The sequence below is a fragment of the Alligator sinensis genome, unplaced genomic scaffold (assembly GCF_000455745.1).
Source record: "Alligator sinensis unplaced genomic scaffold, ASM45574v1 scaffold421_1, whole genome shotgun sequence".
NCBI lineage: Eukaryota > Metazoa > Chordata > Crocodylia > Alligatoridae > Alligator > Alligator sinensis.
Window position 1 is genome coordinate 2734953 of NW_005841871.1, and position 26991 is coordinate 2761943.

Genomic DNA, 26991 nt, shown 5'->3' on the forward strand with positions numbered 1-26991 from the left:
GATCCCTAGCAAGGGTGAGACACAGCACACTAGCATACCAAAAGCAGCTGCAGAGTGCCACAAAAACAATATTTTGTTAGCGTTAGATCTACCCTAAGGGGGTGTCTACTGGCCTGGAAATTTAAATAACACTGCCACTGCCCCTCCACTACCAAATTTCCAAGCTCTGCACAGCAGAATCAAACCCACAGACTGAATCTAGCCTGTGGACCAGATTGGCACTGCTCATCCAGCCTGCAGGGCCAAACGGTTCAACACCACTGCATAAATCTTAGACCACACCCACCATGCATACTGCTCCAGGTGTAAGAGTGAAGCATGCCGTTAATTTTAATCCAGAAAGAAATGTGTGCCCCAGGTATCAAAAATTTAAACACTGGTATAACCATATGCTGAACCAAGCTAATTTGCTAAAACATGAATCTACATTGAAGGTAATCAACACATGGAATTAATAGAATTCCAAAACCTTTAGCAATATGAGCTGAATGCCTTCTTTAAACAGGCTAACTCCCATACACATCACCTTTAAATTTCTATAACCACTAGCTTCCAGCAATTTACATAAAAAAATCCTTACTAAGTATATAACTTCTCAGGATACAGGAGTTACTGTTAATTAAACTCAACACAACACAACACAGTCTTACATAGTTTCCCAGTTGGGTAAGATTTCATTGTTCCAAGTTAAAACAGCATTGCCAATGCTTTCTTCCAGTTTACATCGTTCTTCCAGTTGTTTCTTTCTCCTCTGGGCTTCTTTAAGCTCTGCAGAAAAGCAATTTACTTTTTAAGTCATTAAGAATAAAACAGACACTTAAGTGTCAGTCACTACTTTATACTTTATATATCTGAAGCTACAGTGACCTGCTCATTTAAATTTCAAAGAACATTCCCAATCCTCCACAACTGGCTATATATCATGGGTAATCATAACAGTGGGCATCAATAAATACTATGATTTAACCACAAGTTCAGATAACTTTAGATGGACTGGATGAAAGCTACAGGATATGGTTTCCTTTTTCTAAGCCACCACTTCAAATCTGAACAAGTAAAATGAAGCAACTGAAAGATGTAACCATCTGACAGCCTGCATGGAGCAAAATGATGGTTTCAGTCTCATTCTAAGTCTAAAAGTGTCTACAAGGGACTACTTTCTGAATCCTGTATGTAGCCCTTCCAAGATACAATGTTATGTATATTGTCAGGGCAGTAAGGGTCTTTTCCACCATTGTATCTCATGCTAAAAACCTAATTCTTTGTTATATTAAGACTTTCAGTATTTAAGGCTGTCAGGCAGCGTCTCTAAGCCTAGGAACAGACACCATTTTTCCCAGGACAAGTTGGGCCTGTGTTTGTCCCAGAACAGAAAAGTCTTGGTACTGGTGTGTACACACATCATCCTCCAATCAGGCTTTGTGAGTAGCTCAATACACCGCCACTTTTCTGCCACTGATTCAATGATGCAATCCCAGAACAACTGTTCAGATGCACTTTGTGATGTCTCAGGATAAACTGTTAGCATTTCTTATCCCGTGAACCTTTTGAGGGTTTGTCCCAGGACAACACACAGCACTGTCTGGGGATAAAACTGTTTCTCCTGGGACAAACAAGACATTCATTTGTAAGCCTGAGGAGCGCAAAATTTATTTCACTTCCTCCAAAAAACCCTTTAATCTATCTCCTTTTCCAGGATTGATTTATATCATCCTAATATTCCCTATGTTGCATTTATTTTTCAATGTAACCTTTACAAACAAGACAGACAAACTACTACATTATAACATTGTGGCAGACACATTTTTATATAATCACATTACATTGGACCTACGTGTCACAAGAGACTATTTTGGAGATCAAGAACAGATCCCAAACACCCTTTCAACTTGCCAGCACATGTGGAGCCTGGGATTGCAATCCTGGTCTTCACCTGCACCAGTCAGCTACAAGCTGCATGCACTGCAGTCCTGCATGGGGCTGCAAGCACACAGCTTTGCAAGTGCCAGGCCAGGCAGGCAGTTGGTTCAACCTGCTCCACAAGTTCAAAGTTGCGTGCTAGCAGCCCTGCACAAGCCACTGCCAGGCACACAGCTTTGAACTTGCCAAGCAGGTGGAGCCAATTAACTGCCCTGCCTGGCATGTGCAGAGCTGTACAACAGCACACGATACACCCCGGGGAATTATGCACCCACGCAATTTTGTACACAAGGCATTACCCATGCATAATTGCATAATTTAACTGTGGTGGGCTCTGTGTTTCCACCCATGTACAAACCCCACATACACAAACTCATACCCCTTCACAAACCCCACATACTCCAATCCCCACACTCCCACACGTCTACAAACCCCACACCTTCACAAATCCCCCCACACATCCCCCCCCCACCCAGCCATACAAAGTACCTGCATATTATTTCTAAAGAAGTTTCAAATAGTATTATATTTAGTTTAATTTGTAAAAAAACCCCATAAAAGTAATTAATTTGGCACTATACTGAGTTTTTCTGCGCATAATTCCCTGAAGTGTAACAAGGCCTTTGAACTTCCCCAGGTGTGGGACCACACAACTCCCCCCCGGGCACCTGAAGACCTCCCCACCATGCAGTTCCAGGCTGGTTAGAGACCTTGGACTGCCCCAGACCGCATACTAACAATCAGCTGGGGTGGCATGGGGTATGCCACATGTTTAATAGAAAACCACCATGCAAACCAGGCACAAGATGTCCTACATTAATATAGAACATCTTTCTGGCCTGTTTGTGATTTATAGGCACCATAAACAGGCTGAAAGGGTGGCCTGTTGCTATTTACAGAGCAATTTACATATTGCTCATACATAAAATTAACATTTGCCATAACATCTGCCAGAAGCCTGACTGTGGATGCTCTAGTTCACTAATGCAAACAACCTTGAGTAATTCAAGGTTTGGGGGGTTTTTTAAGTACAATGGGAGAGATTTGCTTGATCAGGAACCACAGGACTATGGCAATTGTTTTGTAATGTCTATTTTGGAATCATTTCTTTGTAAGCCTACACATACTTGTCTTCTGCTTAAGAGGAAAGTAGAAGTGAGTTTTTACGTTTCCTGAACCGTGACCTTAACCCAGTGTAAATGTCTATCTATGGGCATGTCTACACATTCATTAATGTGCTTTAGTTACTGTATTACCGTGTACTTGGTTACATTTAGTTTAGTACTTGCCTAATGAAGTACTAACTAAACGTGCAGTAACTAGAGTTACTGTGCAGTAGCGCTGATGCAGTTATTTTGTGATGCTTACTGCACAGTAGCCTAATAACAATGTGCAGTAGGTTATTAGCATGGTTTTTGACCAGTCCACTACTGTGCAGTGTTATCAGGATAATGTGCTGTAAGCATCTCGTGTAGATGCACCCTATATCTATTAACTATAACCTAAATAACACACTACTCTCTCCCATACCACAAACTGGCTACCCCCCATACAGAGACCACGCTCCTTCGGACTGGTGCCTGAGAACTGGACAGCGATATTGGTGCTGCATGTTCAGTTCTGTCACAGTTAGAGGGAGTAACTGGTTTGCTGCCAGTTGCAAGACGTTCAAAGCCTACAGAAGTCTTAAATGAGCAGGAACAGGCAAAAGGCAAGTCATTTGTCCACATCACCACCCTGCTCACTGGTGTACCTAATGCTGTCCAGGAAGGCAGACTTAGTCATGTGCAAACCATCCTGGGCCCCCGCTCAAGTTTCCCATTGAGCTCTCACTTGTCTGCCTCCCCACTCTAGGACACACAGGTGGCCAGCCAGACCTGGAGTCCCCACACTGAATCCACTACTCTGTTGCGCATGTGAGATGAGACTGGCACAGCAGGAAGGTGAGGGCCCTGCCACTACCACTTAACTGCAGAAAAGGCAGACTATTAACAGACCCTGGCGCAGGATATGGGGAAGACGCAGGCCGTTATGTTCATTATAATGAGGAGGACAAACTAATACAAACATAGTTAAAGGGGAACACCCCCCGTCCCCACAATGTTTCCATGTTCCCCTTTCAGTATTCCAGCCCCAGGACGTTTTTATCAACACGCACTGACAGAGTATCCTAAACTCATCCAACAAGATTTTGGTTCAAAGATTGGACCAAATTACAGGTGACCTTGTAATTCATCAGTCAAGCAACAGCAAATGCAGCCTATGATTTTCCAGAGACTTTATTAATTCCACAATTTTATTATCCTCACACTATTTTATTCTTTGCAAGACAGGGTTTACTTGTTTTGGTAAACATAGTCTGACAAGATGCATCTGGATTCCTCAGTATCGAAGGGGCAGGAAAGATACCACAACTGGGTGGCAGACAGCACCTTCGACTTGGCGTGGTGGCACACTATTCCTTTTCCCCTGTTATAATGAGAATTTCCAATCCACAGAATACTGTGGAGATTCTGCGCTGTGGTACTTTCATAAGGTTGCCATCAATTAGAACAGCCTATGGGCTACTGTAAGTTTATGCCAAATGCCATCAGCCCCCACCTGGCCCAGAACCTGGGTGGTATCAAGGCAATTTAAAACCACCTTTGCCCTTCTGTGATAAGCAGCACAGAATCTGTCCCTAGTATAGTGCAACATGCCTTTACTTTTTCTCCTCACATAAGAATAAATTCCAATCACCTCTTTTTTTTGCTTGAACCACCATTTCTTCGTACTGTTGTCTGTGTTTCTGAGCTTCTTCTGCTGGTTTTGCAGGAAGGTTCCTTGATTTAAAAAAACAAACAAAAAAAAAGGTAACATTTAAATTTGGCGTGAATTACTTTAAAAGTTCTGGACACACTTGGAAAGATGAAAATCATACTACTTGCCAAGATATTTGATCAAAGGACAGTGTCAGTTTCTTGGAGAGAGATTTTCCACAAATGTCAGCAAAGAGAGAGAAGCAAAGAACACTGGCAGCATATACTTGTTCTTGTATGTGGAAAAATGCTGAGTAATTTCCTTTTGTTTTATAATTTCAGCATTTATTTTAATGAGAAGTCAAGCCCACAGAATCATTTTTATTAGGAAATGAAATATTTTGGTGCTTATCCAGTTTGAATTTAATGACTGCCTTACCAAATCAGACTGACTTTTCTTTCTAGAAATCAAGCATGCAAAATGTTCGTTCACTTCATCCCTCTTATTCTCTCACCACTTTCAATTTCCAGCTATTATCTCCTTCCTTCCTTTCTCTCTCCTCCTTATTTTAAAAATGCTGCCCCCAAATTTTGCTGCCAAATCTGCTTACTCCAGTAGGAAACTTCACTCCCTTCCTCCAGACACCCATCACTAAAACCAAGGCCAACTTAGTTTGTGTTCATCCTAATGCTAGAACCCAAATAAACATATCCAACATACAAAATTCTTCTTCAGCTTACAGATAAGGATAATTCAAGCAAGTCCACCATAAAATAGTGAAATAGTAAACTATTATATATACTCAAATAGAAGATGATCCTGATTATAAGATGATCCCAAATAATTACATTCTATATATGGAGAATTTATAAATGTGTTATAATTTTCCAGGTATAGGATCTAAATATTGGAGGCTTCCCTTGAATTTGCCCCCTTCCCACTGCTACAGCAGGTAAAATAAATCTGGAGGGGTCAGGTAGCCCTTTTGCTCTCTACTTACCCCCCAACTTTTTCCCCTAGCAGCCCCTTCACCCTCTCCTTAATGTCAGACCCTGCTCTCCCTGAGCACAGAAAAGTGAGGATCAAATTTGGAAACAACCACCTTGGAATTAAACATGGCTGTAGCAATTTGCATATAGTAACCATCCACATAGTTCATCCAGAATTGATGCATGTTACTTTTTATTTTTTATTTTTTTTAACTGCTGCAAGTTTTAGCATAGGTACTTCATAAATACATTTTTGAGCTGTACCTGGGCACCTATTTACATGTAGTACAAACTATGCATGATACTAATCCAAAGCCAAAGGCTCATGGTTTATGACACAGTTCACTGTGCTGGGCTCCACCAGAGTCCACAGCATTTCAAAACGTGGTGACTCTACACAGCGCTGCTCAGTATGGGTAAGTACTCCAGATAACCACAATGAAGGAGCCACGTGGTATTTAGCCCCTATTCATGACTGGAAATCAGGTGGTGTTCTCGTCACAAGCCCTGGGCTGCTCCAAACATTTATATGCAGATGAGGTGTAGGGCAACCTGGTTCAGCTTCCCCATATGGAGGGTGGGAGGGGGGCACATTAATCATATATGCACCAGACTGAAAGAGAGGGCAACAGAAGGATTCTGGATGAACTGTTTGGGGTTCCTGTTTTGTGATGTTTGGCAGGCATTTAAGGCTGGTGAAGAAACAGGAATCATTGGAAATAGGAAAGAAAGGCATCTCTTAGATGTGGGAGTGAAGAGGAAGTCAAAATGTATGCAATGTATCAAAATGTATCAACATTATCTTCAACCAGTATGAAATTGAAAGAATAACGGCTTACTCCATGTAAAATAACTAGTCATTTGTTTTCTTAAAGATGGGGATGTAGATGGGTAAGCTGCAAAAAGGATGTGTATTTCTGGTAACCAATCCAAATGGAAAAGAAAAGTCTAAAAGTCTAAAATATTAGCCATATTTAAATGTTCCAAAATTAAGATTTGACTTTTTGTGATTATAACACTATAAAGAATTTAAGGAAGTGAGACTGTATGTTTACATTATAAAAGAAAAAAAAAAGAAGAAAGACTGTTCTCATTTTCCAGCTCCCAAGCCAGTTCACAGACTGTCTGAATATTCAAGGAAGTGTCACCTGTGCCCAAAGAATAATTGGAAAGAATATTTGTGAATTTGTAAAGTTTTTTTTTAAATCCCAATTGTTACTGCAAGTCTGAAAAGTCACTTTACCTACCAAAGCTACAAATTAAGCCTCCACGATAATAACAATATTAAAATGGGAGTATTCTTTAAGAATTGGAGCAATGCGGGGTTCAAAAGGGGGGCAGGGGGAGGAAATCAATATATACACATACTAGAATTTCTTTCAACCATTATTTTCTCTACCACAGAAAATAAATCCAAAAATAGAGAGAGAAAAGTACCAATTTCATAGGATTACAGGAAAGCAGAGCTGGAAGGGACATCATGAGGTCATCTAGTCCAGCCCCCTGGTTCAAGGCAGGATGATCCCTGACTAAACCATCTTAGCTAAGTGTCTGTCCCACCTGCTCTTGAAAACTTCCAAGTTGTCAGTTTCTCTAAGTATCCTGTTCCAATGCTAGACCACCCTCATAGTCAGAAAGTTCCTCCTAATATCCAACCTAAATTTCCCTTAGTGAAGCTTGAGGCCATTGCTCCTAGTCCTGTCCCCTACAGCTGCAGAGGAAAAAGCCCATCTCTATTCTCTCCATAAATCACTCTTCGGGTATTTAAAGACTTATCAAATTCACCCTGTGTCTTCTCTCCTCCAGACTAAATAACCCTAGTTCTCTCAATGTTTCCTCATAAATAACTTTCTCAGGCCTCCAATCATTTTCGCTGCTCTGTGCTGGACTCTTTCCAAACTGTCCATGTTCTTCTTGAAGTGTGAGACCTAAAACTGGACACAGTACTGCAGTCTCACCAGTGCTGAACAGAGCAGAACCACTTCCCTTGACTGGCAAGTGACATCCCCCAGGTCCTTCTCTGCAGTACTGCAGCCAAGCCAGTCATCCCCAGTCTGTATCTGAGCATGCAATTACTTTATCCTGAGTGCAAGTGTTCTTACCGAGTCTCATCTGATTGACTGAGGACCATTTCTCCAGCCTATCCAGAACACTCTGGATCCCAGCCCTACCCTTTGGAGTATCTGCAATGCCACCCAACTTGGCATTGTCCACAAACTTTCTAAGCATGGACCCAATCCTATTATCCAAATCATTAATAACGATGTTAAATGATACCAGATCCAGAACAGACTGCTGGGAAACTGATACCTCCCCTTCCAACTAGACATTGTGCCATTGAGGACTACTCACCGAGTATGATGATCCAACCAGTTATGTATCCCCCTTACAATATTTTCATCTAATCTGTATTTTCATTTAGTTTGTATTTCTTGTATTTCTAACAAGAAATAGAAGAAAATTTGTCCCCCCCACCCCCTTCGAATTGGATATTTTACCAAATAAAAACAAAACCTACTTTTGGAACTTCCATATATTGGCAGGGGCCTGTAATCCTACCAGCTAATTAAAATAGCCTTTAGCTCTGCCCATCTGATAGTCTGAAGCCAAGGCCAGCCAGCTGGGAAGATGTCACGCTTTTTGCTCTCAATGAACTCCGTGACTGACATTAAACATGCAAACACATGCAAGCTATTTAAAACCCCAACAGGAAAAAAGCCAACTGTCAGCAACTACAACTCAGCAAAAAATGACCTCAAAAGTAATTTCTTGTACAGAATGTTATCGAATACCATTATGCTGAACATGAGGCAGTCCTAGTAAACAACTCTTCAGCAAACAGAAATGCATCCAAATGTGTCATTGGGAGCTCCTTGATCCACCAACACCAGAAAACATTAAATGAAATGGCATCCTACAAAACCAATCCAAATTATCCATTTGCCCTTACATTTTACAAAGCATCAGTTGTGCACAAATGTCATACTTTTTCAGCCTGTATCATGTTTTAAGATTACACCAACAAAGCCTCTGAAGAAATACAGCTGCTATAGATACTAGCCTCTCATGTAGTTTCTTATGTACGTGTTAAGACAATCACAAATTAAGGGTGTGCTGATAAAGATTTTCTTGGCCGATACTGACAGCTGATTATTAATCAACCATATTGGCTGATTACTGGTATTTAGTAATAGTGCAAGGCATTTTAAAGTACTAACATAAATAAACCTTTTTTGGTGTACTCCAGTAGCCTCCTGCATCACATGTATAAGCATCCCAGCACTTAAAAATGGCAGTGGGGGTGCTTGAACTAAAGCTCATTGAATGAGCTTTAGTTCAAGCACTGCTGACACCATTTTTAAGTGTGGGGATGCTTTTAAGCGGAGCAGAGCCTAGAGGAGTTGGGGGCAGATGCAGGCTGCCTGCTGCGGGCTTGGGGCTCTCCATTCTGCTGCCTTTGCCCTGGGAGCCCTGCACTGGCCACGCACCTCCTGCCCACCAGGCTGTGAGGGGGCACAACTCTCCCACACCCCCTGCTCCCATGCCCCTTCCTCTCCATAGACATACCTGCAGGGAGCTGCACTCCACACTGCCCAGCTGTTTTCCTGGCCATGTACATAAGTACAGCCGCGCACATACATACGGCACCCCCTGCGTCTTATTCTCGGCAGCCCAACGCATGACCCCCTGCACGCTAGAATGCTGCCCGTATGCAAGGGAAAAACCGACTACAATGGCCAAAAAAAGCTGATAGCCAATAATGTCATTTCCCTTTTATTGGTGCCAATCTGACAGGCAACCGATATATCAGTGCATCTTTATCACAAATACATAGCTTTGTAAATTAAATACGTGGCAGATTAACAATTTGATTAGAGAAATTTTTACTTGATGAAAAATATTCCTTAAAAATATCAATATATTGTTCTGTTGTAAGGCTGTGTATAATATCTAATTGTATATGCCATTATTTTGCAGCAAGTCTCATCATTCAGAAAAATTCAGTAAGCTTGTTTTAGATAAAAGAATACTAAATTACTGTCTGTCCATGCATGTAAAGCCAGATACTCAGCATACCTTTGCAAATGGCTGCCTTTCTTCAGAGAATGTAAGGGGAAAACTATAGTTTAGAGGCTTCCAAGAAGTCTGTTATTCATTTGATTTGTATAAGAACACTTCTACTTACAATAAAAAGAATAAAAAGCTTACTAAATGCCCAACAGCCTTCATACTGTGATAGTGAATCCACTGCAGCACATTCTTTATTATGTTGCTTCATTATTTATGGGAATTAGACATCTGCTGTGCAAGTAGGACACAATACCCTAGCTTCTCTTAGTCCCTTCAGCAAAAGCTTAGCTTTCTATCCATGGGCTACCTTTCACATAAATCAGCCTCTGACCATGGTTAACAAGAAACCTAAAAACCCACCACCAAGAGCAGACTGTAAATTCTTGTTTACAAGAAATTACTATACCATGAAGTTACTTTTTTTAGCTGGTCTTATAAATGTACTATTTGCCTATAAAACAATTTGGATATGTATAATTTAAAACACCTTATCCAATTAATTATCTTATTCTACTCATCTGCAGCAAGAAAGGAACCTCTTTTCTAAGTTTAGGGCATCTAATGTCATACTACAGACACCAAGTTTCTTTCCGAGAACTTACGCTGGCCTGTCTTCTAGAATAAGTGCGGTGGTGGAGAGTGGCTCAAAGTCGAGGTTCTTCCTCACATTCTGTTTAGGAGAGAGTGGCTTGTGAGGTCGTCCAGCTTTTTCTTCATATTCCTAAATAAAGAAGAGATGCATCATTGACATAGGAATGGAAGAGAAAGTCTATACACCACATGAGGCATAGATACAAGCAATGTAAACTCACTAAAAGAAATGTATAGAAGCTTCTCTAATTAATGATGTAAGAAATTATTTTACAATTTCTTGAACAAAAGTTAAATGTTACTTGTTTTTAGGGAATCATATACTAGATACTGTACTGAGTAATCCATTTTACCTCTCAGAAACTAATCTAAATTTTTTCTAGAAGTAATATTTTAAGCCTTTCACGTTGAAAATGCTTTACATGAATTGCTGATAAAATGCATCAAGTATGCTAAACATTTTATGCTCATTTTTAATATCTGACCAATTATAGGATCTGACCTATTATATAAACTACTAGACAATTGCCCATCAAGAATGACAGGTGGGGTTGGCGAGGAGGGGAACGTAGCGCTGCCACCCACTGCCCTGTGCTGCCGCCGTTCTGCCTCCAGCCCCATGCACACACCCCTGCCTGCCCCCACCTCCCAGGCATGGGGGAGGGGGGGAAACTTGCACATGGCAGCTACAGCCACCACCCAGCGCTCTGCATTGCCACTGCTGTGCATCCGGTTGTGCGCACCCCGCTCCCCCTGGCTCTCCTCCTTCCCTCCCAGCTGTTCTCAGGGCCCAGCGGTGGCAGGGTACTGCTACTGTGCCCCCACCCCACTCCACTTCCCTCCTTCCTCCCTGCCAGCTTTTGTCGGGGCCCAGCAGCAGCAGCGAGGTTGGAGTGGGGGGAGAGGGGGCAAGGCCAATGCTGTGTTGCCAGCACTCCACGCTGCCACCTCCAAGGAGCAGGGTCAGGAACAAAGCCAGTATTGCTGGCCTCACCCCCTCACTCTGTCCCCACCATCCGACTCCAAGAAGCAGGGCCGGGGGGGGGGCATGGGGAGGGAACCTCTGCTTCGGCCCCTCAGCCCCTGCCATCATGGAGGTGCTCTGCCGTCTGTCTGTCCGTGCGGAGCACTCTGATTGGCTGTTTCAGTCAGCATTGTGATTGGCTGCCGAGACAACCAGTGTGTGAATAAAGTGTTACGGACAGACAGACTAAGGCTTTTATTATATTAGAATGTAGACAAACAAAACCTTTTAAATGCAAGACTGACCTTGAAATTGAAGGAAAAAACACCCATGCATGCTTTTTGAATTTATATCTTGCTAAAAGTCATCCCTCTTATATTTAAAACCATTTTCAGATATGTACCCAAATGTAACAAATTCAATAAGATACTTTAACCCTGGTTACATAGAAAACCGTATTACTTATTTTATTCTGAAACACTGTTTAAGCTTGCAATTATTTAGTGCACACATTCAGCCTGAGGTTCTTGATTTGACCACATCTAGAACTTAAAACTACCTGCATATTTTTTCTTTAAAAATGGTCAATTTAATGACTCAGATGACATCAGCTCTTATATCACTTGACCTTCACTGGTGTGCCACAAAGTAAGCCATTAAATTAGATATATTGCCAGTATTTTACTCTGGTAATGGGTATTCTACACAAATACAATTAAAAAAAAAAAATTGATATTTCATCGAGTAACAGCCCAGAGGGAGTTAAAGTCCGGAATCACAATCACTGCATTTAGTTTCTACAGAGCAGCTTGCCACCTCACAAGAATATTTACTGCCATACGTAGCTCCGATTAAAATAACACCTGTCCAAAACTGAGTCATGTAAGAAAGTACACTATGCACTTCAGAGCACATCTTTCCGATATATCCCATTGATGTAAAGCGCCCTTCACAAATGCTACAAAGTTCATAAAAACCCGTTCCGTAAATTATGTATGAAATGACTCGATTCAAATAGCCTGCAACATACAGCATTCTAAAACAAATCCTAATATTTACTGTGAGGCATGCAAATTGTTAGTGTTGTAGCAAGAAACCTTTTGCCTGCCCCCCCCGCAATGTGAAGTTCCTCCATGTGGCAAAAGCCCCTTTTGCAGTAGTTGCCCCCTTTTGGGGATGCTTTCTCTTTTCTACCTTTTCGTCCTTCCTCTCTCTCTCTATTTTATTATATTATTATTATTTTTATATAAGGTGTATTTGTAGTGAAAACAGAGCTTATAGATGCTTTTACAAATGTACTTTAAGTTTAGAAGTAAGTTGTACCATGTAACAATGTTAGCAAGGGCAGGAATCTCTGTATGGAGCGGGTCCCTGAATGAATCATGGTTGATTGTGTAACACAGTAGCTAAACTTGATAAACAAGTTAACAAGCAGCAATTAACACCTACAAAAGTACAGACCAAGAAGAGGAAAGACTCAATACAGAGCCAGGAACACCCTGAAGCTTCGCTGTTAAAGGTACAGAAGCCCCGGTTTGAACTAATGAATGCTGGACACAGACTCTTGGGGCTGAAATACCCCCAATCAGCCACTTCCAGAGCTCTATTCATCACAGCAGTGAATAAATCAAAATTCATCAGTGGACTCCTGAGACTGCACATACCTGCGGACGTGACCCCTGGGGCTGACAGCTATCATCCAGCAGCTACCAAGAGGGATGTCCCTCGAGGTCAACAATCCCTGGATTGGGTAAGCCTGAGAATTGGGGAGTCACCAAAGTCTGCCAGGGAGGGATAAAAGGCAGCAAAGAATGACCCCCCAATGTTGCCCTCTTTGACCTCACCAGCACCTTGCCTGTCCAGCCAGAAGGACCAGCCAGCGTTCCACTTCTGAAGCAACATTGCACTGAAAGAAGCCTCGACTGGCCATCGATGGTGGACTCCAGTGCTTGGGGATAGGTATATCTTGACACCGATGCTTAGTGTTCATAGCTAGCTACTGTCAGTGTGTGCGTGAATGTGTGTGTTTGATGGGATCAGTACCAAGGTTTATGGTCTGACTTTTGCATCCATCCAATAAACTAGAATTTTATGATGATCCTGTGAGTTGGTCTTTTGTAGCCAACAGTGTTTTATGTTTGAATTTCTTCAATTTTTATGTATCCCGTCTACTGCTAATACAAATGATGAAGTCTCTAGTTTCTACTGACCATATTTTAATGGAAAGCTGCTAAGCTCTGCTGATAGTTTGCTTTAGCAGACAACTAAAACAATCCAGAAACTAGCATCAATACTATTTCCATGTCCACACAATGTATATTAGTGACATCTGTAGCACAAGGGAAGACTACTGGTCCACCTCCTACTTCCCATCGCTTACTGTTTCATACTTCAGTACAAAGGGAATTGAAAACAACACAGAAAGTGTCACTATGTCATTATAATTCCCATAATACACCCACACCTTGAATACTGCTTGCAGTTCTGGTCCCACCACTCCAAAAGGCTAGAGGTACAACTACAAAATGTTCAGAGAAGACCAACACAAATAATTCAGGTGCATGGAGAGGCTTCCATGCAAGTGACCAAACGAGCTAGGAACTTTCCATTTTGGGGCAAAGACCATTTGGAGGGTTGTGCAGAGGAATATGACAAAAGGTCTATAAAATAATAAATGTGTGGAGAAAATAAATAGGGATTTATTGTTTACCTTCTCTCACAGTACCAGACCTAGGGGAGAAGGAAATTATTAGGTAGGAGGTTTAAATTTAACAAAATTTTCAAGTAGCACATTATTAATTTGTGAAATTCACTGCCGCAAGACATTGTAGAGGCTCGGAATCAGGTTCAAAAGAGGAATAGACCAATTCAAGCAGGACAGGTCCATCAGTAGGTATTAAACATCCCAGGTCCAAAATAGGACTCTGCAGACCTCCAAATCCCAGAAGCTGTTAGAGAAATAGGGCAGGGGTGGCTGAATCTGGCTGGCCCTGCACAATTATTCTTCCCTTTAATATCTGCTCTGTCACAAAGATGCAAAACAGTGGGCTAGATGACCTGTGGTCTGACACAGCATGGCATCTCGTATGCTGTTATGTTTAGTCATACTGAATCACAGATTGTAAAGTTACACGTGACAATGAACAAATATCTAAGAAATGTAATGCAACAAGAGAAGTGGGAGGACAGAGTATGAGGCCAGGGACTTTGCAACATGATGTGCAGGGGCAGGGGGCAGTGACACAGTGTAGTGGGGGTTGAGGGGACGTGGGGGGAGGAGGTACCTGCACTGTGATGTGCCATAGTGTGCAGCCCCTGACCACTCACTAGTTGGACAGTCCTCAGTTACAGGAATCCCTTATTTCCCAATGTAAGAACATAGGGATTGCCATATCAGATCATACAGCTAGTCCACATAATCCAGTATCCTGCCACTGACACGATGTTTCCAAAGAAGGTGCAAGAAATCCAACGACCGGTAGTTATTCATTTATCTCTTCATAAATAAAATTTCACCTCAGCTCCCCTTAGTAGTGGTTTTTACATAGCTGCATGACTGTTTCAATAGAACTGGACACATGAATTTCCTGTTTCTCCAGCTGTATTAGAGGTAGCACATTATAATTTATCTGCAAAGCATGATCCTCTTGTAAGGTAAGCAATATTTGTTAAATACCAGTAACGTATACTGTATTTACTCAAACTTAAGACAGCCTTGAATTTAAGATGACTCCCCAATAATTAAATTTTATACATGGAAAAGGTATGTTTGTTATAATTTTCCATGTATAGTACCTAATTATTGGGAGGGTCATCCTTAATTCATCCCACCTACCGCTGGGAGGCAGGTGGTGTGGGGAGGTAAAGCAGCCTGCCACCTCTGTCCCCTGCCACAGAGCCTCTGCTCTGTGCCAACAAGCTCCATTCCCATTCTACCTTGGGGCACTGAGTGCAGCCCCAGTCCAGCCCCCATAAAAACCATGTGGGCTGCACATCAGTGCTACAGGGCTGAGATTGCACTGTGCTCAGTGCCCCAGGCTGCAGCATGCCCAGAGCCTGCTGGCATGGAGCAAGGGTTTGCAGGTAAAGGGGGGAGGATGGACAGGGAGAAAGGTATACAGGGGAGCAGAGGCTGGGGCAGGGGGGGAGATGGGGAGAAGAGGCTGCAGGGTGCAGAGGTGGCAGGGGAGGACAGGCAGCAGTTGTAGCTATGGCCCCAACTCTGGGTAGGGGTTGGAGCCCAAGCCACAGCAGCTACCTGCTCCCCTGTTGCTCTCTTACTTGATTCTAAGACAAAGGGCTCCCCCATCACCCAAGTTTAATGGGGGGACCGCGCCTTAGAATCAAGTAAGTATGGTAGCTCTTGGTTTCTAAATTATCAAGCAGTATTTATGTTAAACTATTTATGTGGGGGGAAAGCGTTTATACTGAGTAAGCACTTCTCCATGCAAAACTATATCCAGAGAGAATAAGTTATTAGCATATGGCTTTGCATAGGTGGAAAAAAAAAGTGTGTCATCAAAGATCACATACTCAAAAAGCCAAGGATCGACATAAAGTTCCATTTTAAAATGTGACAACCTCTTGAAGACAACTGGAAGCAACACAGATAATGTTGCATTTAAGGCATAGTAAGAAAAATGATTTCATTTACAAGTATAATCTGTTGTTTTCAGTAGAACAAAGCTATGTATAAAAGCCAGTTCCTTTGTATCAATTTAACTTAGTCAAATACCAATCGCTGTTACTGCTTCAAAAGGCTGACTGATCCTCATCTTTAATTTTATGAGACTTTGATCTTGGGGTTATAAATAATGAAAAGCTATTAGATGTTATTAATAAGAAATTGATGGAATATTGAAATCATCATGTATTACTCTTGGTAAAGCACACGGAACTAGATAGTCAAAGCACTTCTTCATTTTAAAGGAAAAATGAATGAAGTGACTTTTGAAATGTGTATGAAGAAGCATTTTCCAAAAAAACCTCCAACTTCATTAAGAGAATAACCGAACACCACAGCTACTTCTGAAAGGTTTAGGAGGCCTAACACACTGCTAGATTTTGTTCTCTTTATATCAGAATGATTTTTGAAACTTCTCAAGCACATAAAACTCTTTGTCCACACCAAGACCCCATTGCACACAACACTCTGATAGAACTGTACATTGAAACAAACAGTTCTCATTTTAGTAGTTAATTCATTGAAGTTATTTAAAATGTTCTCGCTTTAAGATAAGCTATCATTCAACTACCCTTAAACCCCAAATCATCCTCCTCTGTTCTTTGACAAATTTCTTGGGGATGTTTTTATTCAGTACTGTGTAGTGTAAAGAAAGGCTATTATATAATGTGTTACAGTCAGCACAGTTCTCCAAATGGGAGTGGCATCTTGTACGAGTGTATGAGCGGCATCTTGGATGAGTATGAAGTGTACGAGTCCTTTGTAGTTACAAACACATTTAAAAAGATTTCTGTTGAGCTAACAAAAACACAAACCAAAACAGAGCCAGGAAACAACGGCTCTTAGAAATAATCCTCTGATGTTAGGGAACAGAGGATACAATCTCTGACAAAACGTGCTTTGAAGATACAGCTACTAGGTAGGGTTCAGAGCTTATGCATAAATTCACACTGAGTATCTGCTGATTGGGCATATAGCAAGATTTGTACAGGCAGACACACAGTACAGAAGCTGGCATAAAACAAGCCTCATGAATCGTACAGCATCTCTTATAATAGTAGTTGCATTACTAAAGTCATCTGCCAAAATGAAAAAAACCGTAATTAGTACCTGTTTCAATACACAGCAGTTAAATGGTCTGATAAACGCATTTTGTCAACACACAATGTAGCGTGAAGAAATCACTAAACATTCAGGGTACATTTATGCTGGCCAGATAGATAATACAGGCTCCTACCCAGGCTGTCCTTTACCTCCTGCCCTCCCACTACCATTCACACAGGAGAAAATAAAATATGCCTTGGGTTTAAAGACGCTTTCAGCTTGGGTTCACTTCATGGTTGGGAGGCAGGTCAAAATAAGGGGTTCTGCTTGAATTGGTACCTGCCCTCCCTGCAGTAAGGATGCAGACTAAATTACAACCATCCAAATTCTGCTGTCCTCCAATGTCGTCCCATAATTCCCCTCAAAGGACAGGCAAATTCTCCTGCAATTGACACAACTGACTGTGAAGGAGTCCTGAAGCACCTCAGCCAAGAAACCATGGGATATGCCTTCAGTCGCACTAGATCAAGTGCAGGAACAGCAAGGTGATAGTAGCTTGAATGCTTCTTGAATCTGAGCTAAAGTAACCTGGATTAATTGTACAGTGCAGAGTTAACCTCACTTCTCTGCGCCAACTTTTAAGGCATGTGCCGTCACAGCAGGCTTACTTTAAAATGAAGTGAGATGACAAACAAATTAAAATGCATTTATATAAACAATTTAACAAGCCAAAAAAGCTACATAATTCAATTTACTTGACACCCGAAAAATAAAGTGTTTATTTCAGTATACTCTCAAAGGGGTCTGAAATTATTCAGACTAACAAACAATTGAGTATGAAAGCTGTTAACTTAAATGTTAACCAACTATTATGATCTTTCTGAAAGGCTGCAAAATAGCCTGGTTCATTTTATCTAGCAGTAGGGTATTCACCTTGACCACCACCTTCACCAAAATCTACCACTACACTGCATCCCAAAGCTAACAACCTTGCCCTGCACATAGAAAACATTATCTGCTTGAGAAGTCTATTTTACACTTAAATAGCTACAGTATCTTATCCTAAGGAAAATGCTCACATTTTAACAACAGACTTGAAAGTTAGTATCTCACTGGTTTTGTCTTTAGCACTAATCCAGGCATTAGCAGCAGCTTTCCCTTCCACATTGTGGTGTGGCAAATAACCAATTAAAGCCGTAAGGATGTTGCATGGATTCCCAGCATCATGTCTGATGCATTCACTCACCATGAAAGCTGCAGTTCTTTAGAGACAATTGCACTGGAACCCCATTCCACCCTGAAAGCATTTAAGGTCTCGCTGTTTCAATAATATGTATTGAAACACTTGCATTGTCCTGATTCTAGAGCTAAACCACTGAACATATATCCATCCATCCAGCAGATCAGATACATGAAGAGGAAAAGAGCTATGTGTGCTCCTCCCTCCCTTCTCCGTTTTCTTCCAGAATCAAAGCTGTCTGCAGTTGAATGCTCCTACACTGAGGAAGCAGGCTGCAGCAGCCATGTTAATCATCTGCAGATGTAACCCACCCAATCCGTTCTCTTCCTCTCCTTCAGTAATGCCTTAATTTACACCAGGCGGAGAAGAAATCTCTTTCATTATATCAATACATTAAGTCTACTGATAATCTGGCAATCCCAGAATGAAGGAGGAGGCTGAAGACACTGAGGAGTTAAGCAAAGACAGCGTAACCAAACATTGCTATATTTGGATAACACGCTGCAGCTCAGTACATCTATGAAAACAAAACATCTATTCAGCCCTTTCCACCCTGTGTTTCAAGGCTCCTGTGACCCCAAAACCAATACGAAATTACTGAACTGTGACCATGTTGCAGGTGGGCATTTTGTAACAGAAATGACAACCCCTGTACTTTCCAATGCCTGCTTTTTTGTTTTGATGCACTATATGGGCACCCACATAAATTCTGGTAAACAGCTGGTTTCAGACACATCCTAGTCTGGAAATCCAAAAATTAATGTTCCATAATCTGATATAATGGGAGCTCCCTCCTCAATCAAAATGGAGAGAATTTATGTATTTATTTATTTGTATTCTGCCCTCCCCAAAGAGATGCCCAGGGTAATTTACAATAAAAAAAACAACACATATACATTTTATTTATTTCTGTAAATGTATCGTCCACAGAAAGATCCTTTCCCCTTGGCGCTCAGGTGTTTAATTTCAAAAAAGGGGAGTGGGGGGGAACAGTTCTAGAAAGTCTGGCAATTTTTCCATCTCAGCTTTCATTACTTTTGTGTTTGTGATGCTGTTTTATCTTACTAGCCTCCCAGAAAAAAACAACAGTTTTTGAAAATGAAAAACAAGATCTTTTCAAAGCACACTTTTTAAAAAGGGCCAAAAAAAGATCAAAAGTAATTTTATATCTCCAAGAAGGAATGCACAAACAAGTACAAATAACAGAAACACATTTTAAATAAGTAAAACCACAATCCCGTTACCTTATTTACTTGAATCCAAGACAACATTTTTCCACTCCTCCCAATCAACATGGGGGGAAAAGCCTCATTTTGGAGTCGAGTACTGTTTGGGGCAAGCAGCTGCTACAGCTCTGGCTCTAGGCCTTGGGTGAAGCCAGAAGCAGGGTGGGTCATGCTGCCCAGGTAGGGTTAGCGTGGCTCATGCTGCAGGGCACGGAGAATGCAGAGGGGGGAGTGTAGGGAGGACATGCGGTATTGGGGGGGCACACAGGGGAACCTGCAGTATGTGGCTCAGGGTCAGAATGGGGAAAACAATACAACCTACACCGTCCCCTCCCCCCAGCTTTCCTCCTTACAGCTGCTTACCTTCTGCTCTCATCCAGACTTGGAGCTGCTGTTGCTCCTTCTGGGTGGGTGAGGCTAGGGCTGCAGCTGTCCTAAAGCCAGAGCTGCTACAGAAGGTAAGCGGCTTGAGGCAGGGGGGGAAGCTCTGCCCCCCGCTTGCTGCTTTCCCAGGTGTAGTGCTGATGTTGGAGATGAATTTAAGACAGTCTCCCACCCTTCAATAATTAGATTATAGACATGGAAAAGTTATAAAGGAATGTATCATTTTCCCTGTATAGAATCTAATTAGTGAGGGTTGGAGGGGAGGGAAGGGAGAGAGAGAAAAAACATCTTAACTTCAGAGTCATCTTAGATTTGGGTAAATACTATAAATACAAATGTAATTCAATTTGATGTCAGACAGTCAACATAGTTATCTGAAATTAAACCAATCAGGTTTAAATTATTATCCAGTCACACACAACCATCCCCCCACTCTGTGTCCGGCCCCGTGTACCCCCGCCCACACCTCAGATGCACATCCACCCACATGCCACACACCCAGCCACCCACATGCCCCCCCCCACACACACACACACCCCCCCAGCCAACCACATGCCACAGCCACCCACACACACCCACCCACCCACCAGCGCGCCCTGGTCGGCAGATGCTCCTGACGTGGGGAGGGGCGTGGGGCATGGCGCCATGCGGGGAGCATGCACGGGGGACGCGTCCCACCCAGCCGCCATGTGCTGCATTTAGCAGGCACTGCCTGCACCTCCCTGCCCACTGCACTTACAGCACCCTGTGGCCACATGCCATGCCCTCTGCCCCACACTGGCTTTTTGTGTGGCACCCTGCAGCTGTGTGCCCAGGCAAGCACTACCCACTCAGGCGCGGGGGCAAAGGGGCATGGCCACAGGGTGCTGTGCAGGAAGCAGGCGGGGGCAGCGTGCCTTACCCTGTGACCACATGCTACAGCAGGCAGACGTTCCCTGTACCCCCTGCCTACTCCCCACACAGTATCCTGAAACCGTGCACCATGCTCCCCCGCACAATGTGCACCTGCCAGCAACAGGGTGAATGGGGGGAAAGCTTTTCTTCATCAAGACTAAGAAAATAATAAGTAGGAAGATCATGTCCCTTCTAATACTAAGGCCTGCCAAACTCTTCAATCAGAATACAAGGAAAAAGGTGGTATGACCAAATTGCACCCCCTTGCCATATATAGTTCTGTCCCCTAGCAACCACAAGGTTATAAAGATCCCAGGTATTTACCAGCTCCCCACAACTACTAGTTTAACAGTAATTTGAACTCCAAAATCAGGACTTCTGGATGCCAAAGAGAAGGTGAGATGGACCACATAGCAATTTTATCAGTCCACTCCCCCTCACCCCTATTTGAGATTAGTTTAGCTCCTGGTATCATTGGAAACTAGCAAACAGATTAAGGGTAACAAGTGAGGAGTTCATGTAATGATCCCTACACTGGCTATTCAGCAAGGTTCAACCTTCCTCACATGCAGGAGCCAATCCCTCAGTCCCAGTACCACCCACACTGCCCAATCTCAGCACTTACGAGTGTGATAAGGGTCCCTGGGTCCTGATACCAGACAAAGCATAGGACTGCTCAGCTTTATCCAGTCCCCACACAAGAGGAGGAAAGGAGGGAAAGAAAGAAGCAGCAGCCCCCACTTACTAGAAACAAAAACAAAAAAGGAAGGGATAAATGGGCTGTGAAACACTGCATCATCTGCTCCCAGTTCAGATAGTTCCCTCCCATCCCAAAAGGTGTCACAGGAACACAAAACTGAAAGGGACCTCCTGGTGCACAAGTGGACTGAGTCCAGACCCCTGCTGCTATCACAAGCAACTATGTCATATGATCACTTTCATAAATTACTGAACTCTTTCTCGAGAGTTGCTTAGGCTCTTGTCTCTACTGCTCCTGTTACAAGCCTGCTCCAAAACCTCACTCATCTAAGTGTTAGAAACTTTCTCTCAACTTTCAGCCTAAATGTATTCACTGTCAGTCATTCTTGTGCCAACACTGTCTTTTAGACAAAGGGTATATTCTCTACTGCTTCTGCAGTGCTCCTGGGTGATGCCAGACATCACCCAGGCATTCCCCACACATCAACCCCAGAAATGAGGCAGTGAAGCCACTATGTGGGGTCTTCAGCCTTCCACACCAGAGACCAGTTGAGAGTGGGGGTTTAGGTTGCTTTATTTCAGGCACTGGCATGGGGCAGAGGGGCAAGTGGGATGCGTTTGAAAGCAGCAGTCCCCAGAAGCATCATGAGAGCAGTATAGGCAGAGCACAACAGCTCTTCTCCCTCCCCAGAATTTACCTCTCCACCCCAATCAATGCATTTATAGACAACTGGGGCTCCCCCATTCAGCTTAACATAGTGAAGGCTGAGAAAGCAATCCTTTTGGTCTCCTCATGACAAGCTCTCTCTCCTTTCCCTGATCATCCTACCTAGCAGCCCTTCTCTGCTTCTGCTCTAGTTGCAATTAATTTTTCTTCATCTGGAAATAGTTTGTAACTAACTGAAATCTAACTGGTGCCTTGTACAATGATACCTTCCCTTTAAAGCTCCACTGGAAACACCTCACTTGATGCATCCTAGGACCACATTTGCCTTTTGCAGCTGCAGCTCATTGGTGGCTCCTTCATCCTGTGATCAATCAGTACACCCATCTTTAACCTCCTCTGGATGCCCACTAACTTATAGCATCGATTATTATTAGTCCCTAAGGGCCAGGCATTTTCAGAAGCCTCAACTTTTAGGCACTGTAATGTTAAAAAAATTGGCTGGATCCAATTTTTCATATCAAGATGGGTAGACATTGAGGATCCCTAGTGAGACAGCCACCTTCAGAAAGCAATCAGAGTGCTCAGGCACTCAATAGGACTATGCTCAGAGACAGCCATTAAGGAAGTGCTAGGCACAGAGATGCCTCCCCAGAGTTCAGGCATCTGCTCCAGGACTGCATATTAGGCACATCTGTCACTTCAGGATCCAGAACACACCCAGAAAGGAGATAGTTAACTCAAGTGATCACAGATGCAGGTGTGAAATAAAGCACCCCTAACAATGTTCATTCTTTAACAGAGTGGTGGTAGCAACAGGCCACTCACTTTTTGCCCAACAGCTCAGCTGTTGGAGCTCTTGTTCATGCAGAGGAAGATCCGAGTCTAGATGCTTTTGAGCTTGAGTGGATTTGAATGTACATCTCCCACATGCCAGGAGTTTCCTAATTCCAGCCTAGGCAACAACCTGGGTGGGGGAAACCCACCACTATTTCAGCTGATGCTGGGCCACTTTACACAGCAGTGCAGGAGAGTCATGGACTCAAAAGGAGAACAAGCAAGCAGCAGCAGCACGTCTTCCTAGCCCACCAGCGAGGGCAACCCCAAGGGGTAATGAGAGCTGGGCTCTAACTCTGCTCTGGCCGCAGTGACCAAACAAAAACAAAAAATAATCCTCATGTAAAACTCATAAAGAGATGGCACCTGAAGGCACCTAAATTATTTTAACTGCTTGAACAGTTTTGCAATTGCTGGAATAGCATTTATCTGGATCACTCAGGCATCTAAATTCTGCTTTACTTCCCGTAGGTGCCTAATTGGGACAATCAGTACATGACCTTGCACTTTGTTCATACCATTTCTATCACTTGGAGTCATCCAATTCCTCCTCTACTTGCTGATCTCTTTTTATGTTGCCAAGACCTCCTAACTATCTCATCAGCAGATTTCTCTGACAAGGTCATTACACACAATCTTTCCCAAACTGAACTCCACTAACAACTGCCCTCCAGTTTCACACTTCCTCCTTCAACACAAAGCATTGTCCTCTTCTCTTCATTCAGTTCTTAACCCATATTAATATTAATCTATTAATCCACATCTTAAATAATGATTTTCTGTATCACACCATGCCAAATTCTTCATGGAAATCTGGATTGAGTAGTTGTAGTCTATTTCCATTGTCCAGAAAAATCTATCCTCAAAGAAGATCAGTTTAGGCTGGCATGATCTAAATTTGGTAAGCCCACACTGTATTTTATGCCATTTTTCTAGTCTCTTTCAAAGACTATTTTAAAGTCTGACATAAAACCTAGGTGAGACTAACAGGCCTGTAGCTGCCCCACCCTGGTTCTAGCTTCATCTCAGTAAGAGAGGTGAACTTTAAAGGACTGGTTTGAAAGCAAGATAGGTCATATAGGGACATAAGAAATACTCTCTGTAGACATAGGAATCTGTCCAAACTGAGGAAGTGAATGATATTTCAAAATTGCTGTTAAATAATGTATTAATGAACATATTTTGAGCCACCACTTGGCACCCAGTAAAGTTACAAAGTGATTTTTCAAAGTGTACTGGCTGCTTCTGATTTGGTAATTTTTTTCTTTTTAAAATCACAGATCTCTTTAGCACCATCTCTTAAACCTGTGTACATATTCAGCCCTGCCTCTCCATAGTGAGCCACCAACAAATACTGAGTTGTTACTACCTTAGGGAATCAACCTTGTCTAAAGGAGCTCATGTACAGTAAATGGTTTCACTGAAATAATTTACTCAAGTGCTAATTAGTTTAGCAGGAAGTATCTGAAACAACAGAATATGAGCCCAAAGTCTCAGACATTATCATCAGATATGAACAGCAATAGTAAGAACAAAACCGAAAAGGTAAAATTATGATGAAAAACAAACAAACACGTGGAGTACAATATTCCTTTGGTAAATCTTTGTAGTTTCTCCTACTGAGAGAGGAACATCATAAACTTTTGAAGTTTTAAAAATTACAAAAATGTATCAAACTAAAAAACAAATGTGAAACAAGTAACTTAGTCAACAAAACCACCCTGCAGAAAAAAAACGTTACTTGGGAAAAATGGAAAATTGGTAAAATTAAAAAGATCTTTCTAGAGAGTGAAAAAATGTCATACACATTTTTTTAAATCACTATCATCATTCAGACATTACAGAAACTGTGAATAGCTGCTGCTAAGTTAAGGTTCCCAAACTTTAAAGTACACTGAAGTTCCTCATGTATACACAGTTTTTATATGACCACATTAATTTAAAAAAGAAGCCCTCTTCATTCAGCACACGCAGTGGAGCAAAAGAAAGCAGAACCATGATTGCACCATTTCCTATCTTTCAAGTGTGTGATCTGCAATCTAAACATTGCCTCAATGCTTCCTTTTACTCCCCCACCTGTCATCTTGTCTTATACCCAGATTGCAAGTTTTCAAGTGTTGAGGCCTTTCTGTTCTGCATTCAGACTGCACCCAAGAGAGACCTGGCCCACGACTAGGCACAAAGAACTCGGATGTAACTTTTTCCTATGTGACACAGAAAGACTGATTAGAGTGAATGGCAGAACTATTTGAATACCTTCTATAAGAGGAAATGAGAAAACAACAACATACAGAAAGCACATACATCATTCATTCAATAAAAATTTTGAGTCTGACCCTTAATAGCCAAAAAGGTGTTCTCAGAATTGTTAATAGAAGTATGACAATAGTACTGAAAACCTAGATAGGGAGATGCCTATTGCACTTCACTGATTCCTCTTAAATAAAACCAAGTTATGGAATCATGTGCAAAAGTCTCATAGCTGTCAAGAAACCTGAGATAAAAAACCCGCTCGCAAGCAATTTATGTAAAAAATAATGGGAGGAAGGGAACATGTGAATATTTACTGAGAGTGATTAATTTACTTTTATCAGTTAAGGAATTAGTAAAAGAAAGTAGATGACATGATTTATATGTTGAAAACTAAAGTGGTTTTTGGTTTAGACTTCTGGAAGAGTATCAGACAGGATGTCTGAATCTGTGTACCTCACACTTCTGCAATATTCCATGTACCTGGAAAAAACTGTTCCATTCTATCAATCACAGCAAAAGGGTGGGTTTATAAGTTTTTACAATTTTGTACAGTTAGCCACTAAAAATTATATTGCTTGGTAAGTGGTGTACAATTATAACTAAATAAGGCAGCTAGGAGAAAAAAGTGCTTCTAGCATTAGGTGCCTGCGTTAAGGTAGGAAATTATCCAAGGTACAGAATATCAAACTTCTACTTTTCTACAAGCACATCATTACCATAGCCTTTCCAGGTGCTTGCAAAATAAAATGTAATATTTTTACTCTCCATACAACAACCAATGTATTTCATATATGAAAACTGATGTTTTCTGAAAAGAAATATTACTCCATTAATTTGGGCAGTTAAGAATTGATTGTAAACTACTAAGAGCCCAGACTGCCTTTCAGTCACTGATAAAGCCTAGTATCCTTTTTGAGGTCATTAAGGGAGCTGAAATGACCGAAGGAAAACAACTAACAGGATGCTACAGGGATGTACTTGGTAGCCATGTTGGTGTGAGACAAAGAGACATACAAAAGACTAGAACTCTTTGTTCCAAAATGAGACCTTTTATTAGACCAACTGGAAAATGGCAAGAAAATTGTCCTTTTCTGCAAGCTTTTGGGATCCAAGTCCCTTTGTCAGGCTCTGGGAAAAGTGTAGATGGTACAAGATGGTAAAAAGTCCCCATAGGTAAGAAATAAATATTTTTGCACAGAGGGAGCTGAAGATGGAAGGCTGTCCCTCTGGGTCCATAAGAGCGTCTTTGTGAGCTGTGTTGAGTAGCTCTTTGATGCGTTGATCAGGTAGAATTCCTTCCCTAAACTTCATTGCAGAACAAGAAGGAAGTTTTTTTTACCTCCCTGCCTGCCATCTGACACCTCCAGGGAAGGAATTCTACCTGATCAACACAAAGAGCCAAAAGCCAAAAGGTTGCTGTTCTCCAGTGTACACATAACATCAATCACTGCAGGAATTAGGAACCACATGCTAATCTGCATAAAAATCTAGAAGTTGACTACTAGAGATGTCCAAAGGATGAGCAATTCCCTTTTGAAACCCTGAAAGTTGTTTTTGTTTCACACTGAGATGATACAAAAAACATTTTGAGCGTGCCCAATAAGTGCAACTGTGCAGAAGCGTCTTTCTTCAAGTCAAAGCAGCAGATTTTCAACTCATAAAGGTTGTGGGGAAGGGAAGCACCAGCATCCTAACCACTCACTCTGGCCATTTCTGTTGGGTCAGGGTAGAGTAGGGGGAGGGAGCTCCTTCTCTGTTTACTGCCTTGAGATTAAGGAACTGACCTAAGGGA

The 26991-nt window shown here is 42.0% G+C and overlaps 1 protein-coding gene across 7 annotated transcripts in view; it reads right to left on the reverse strand.

Moving 5' to 3' along the window:
* The window catches only part of TBC1D14 (TBC1 domain family member 14), a 118007-nt gene that overhangs the window by 22328 nt on the left and 68688 nt on the right, over positions 1-26991 (reverse strand). For 5 of the 7 annotated variants that reach the window (XM_025195279.1, XM_006017019.2, XM_025195273.1 and 2 more), the window contains 3 exons: positions 10322-10440; positions 4660-4742; positions 651-768 (listed from right to left, as the gene is read on the reverse strand). In XM_025195279.1, coding sequence (XP_025051064.1) covers positions 651-768; positions 4660-4742; positions 10322-10440 — 320 coding nt within the window. Of the gene's footprint in view, positions 1-650; positions 769-4659; positions 4743-10321; positions 10441-18248; positions 18451-19831; positions 20092-26991 lie in introns of those variants that run through there. The other 2 variants (XM_025195290.1, XM_006017022.2) reach the window with 2 other exon arrangements.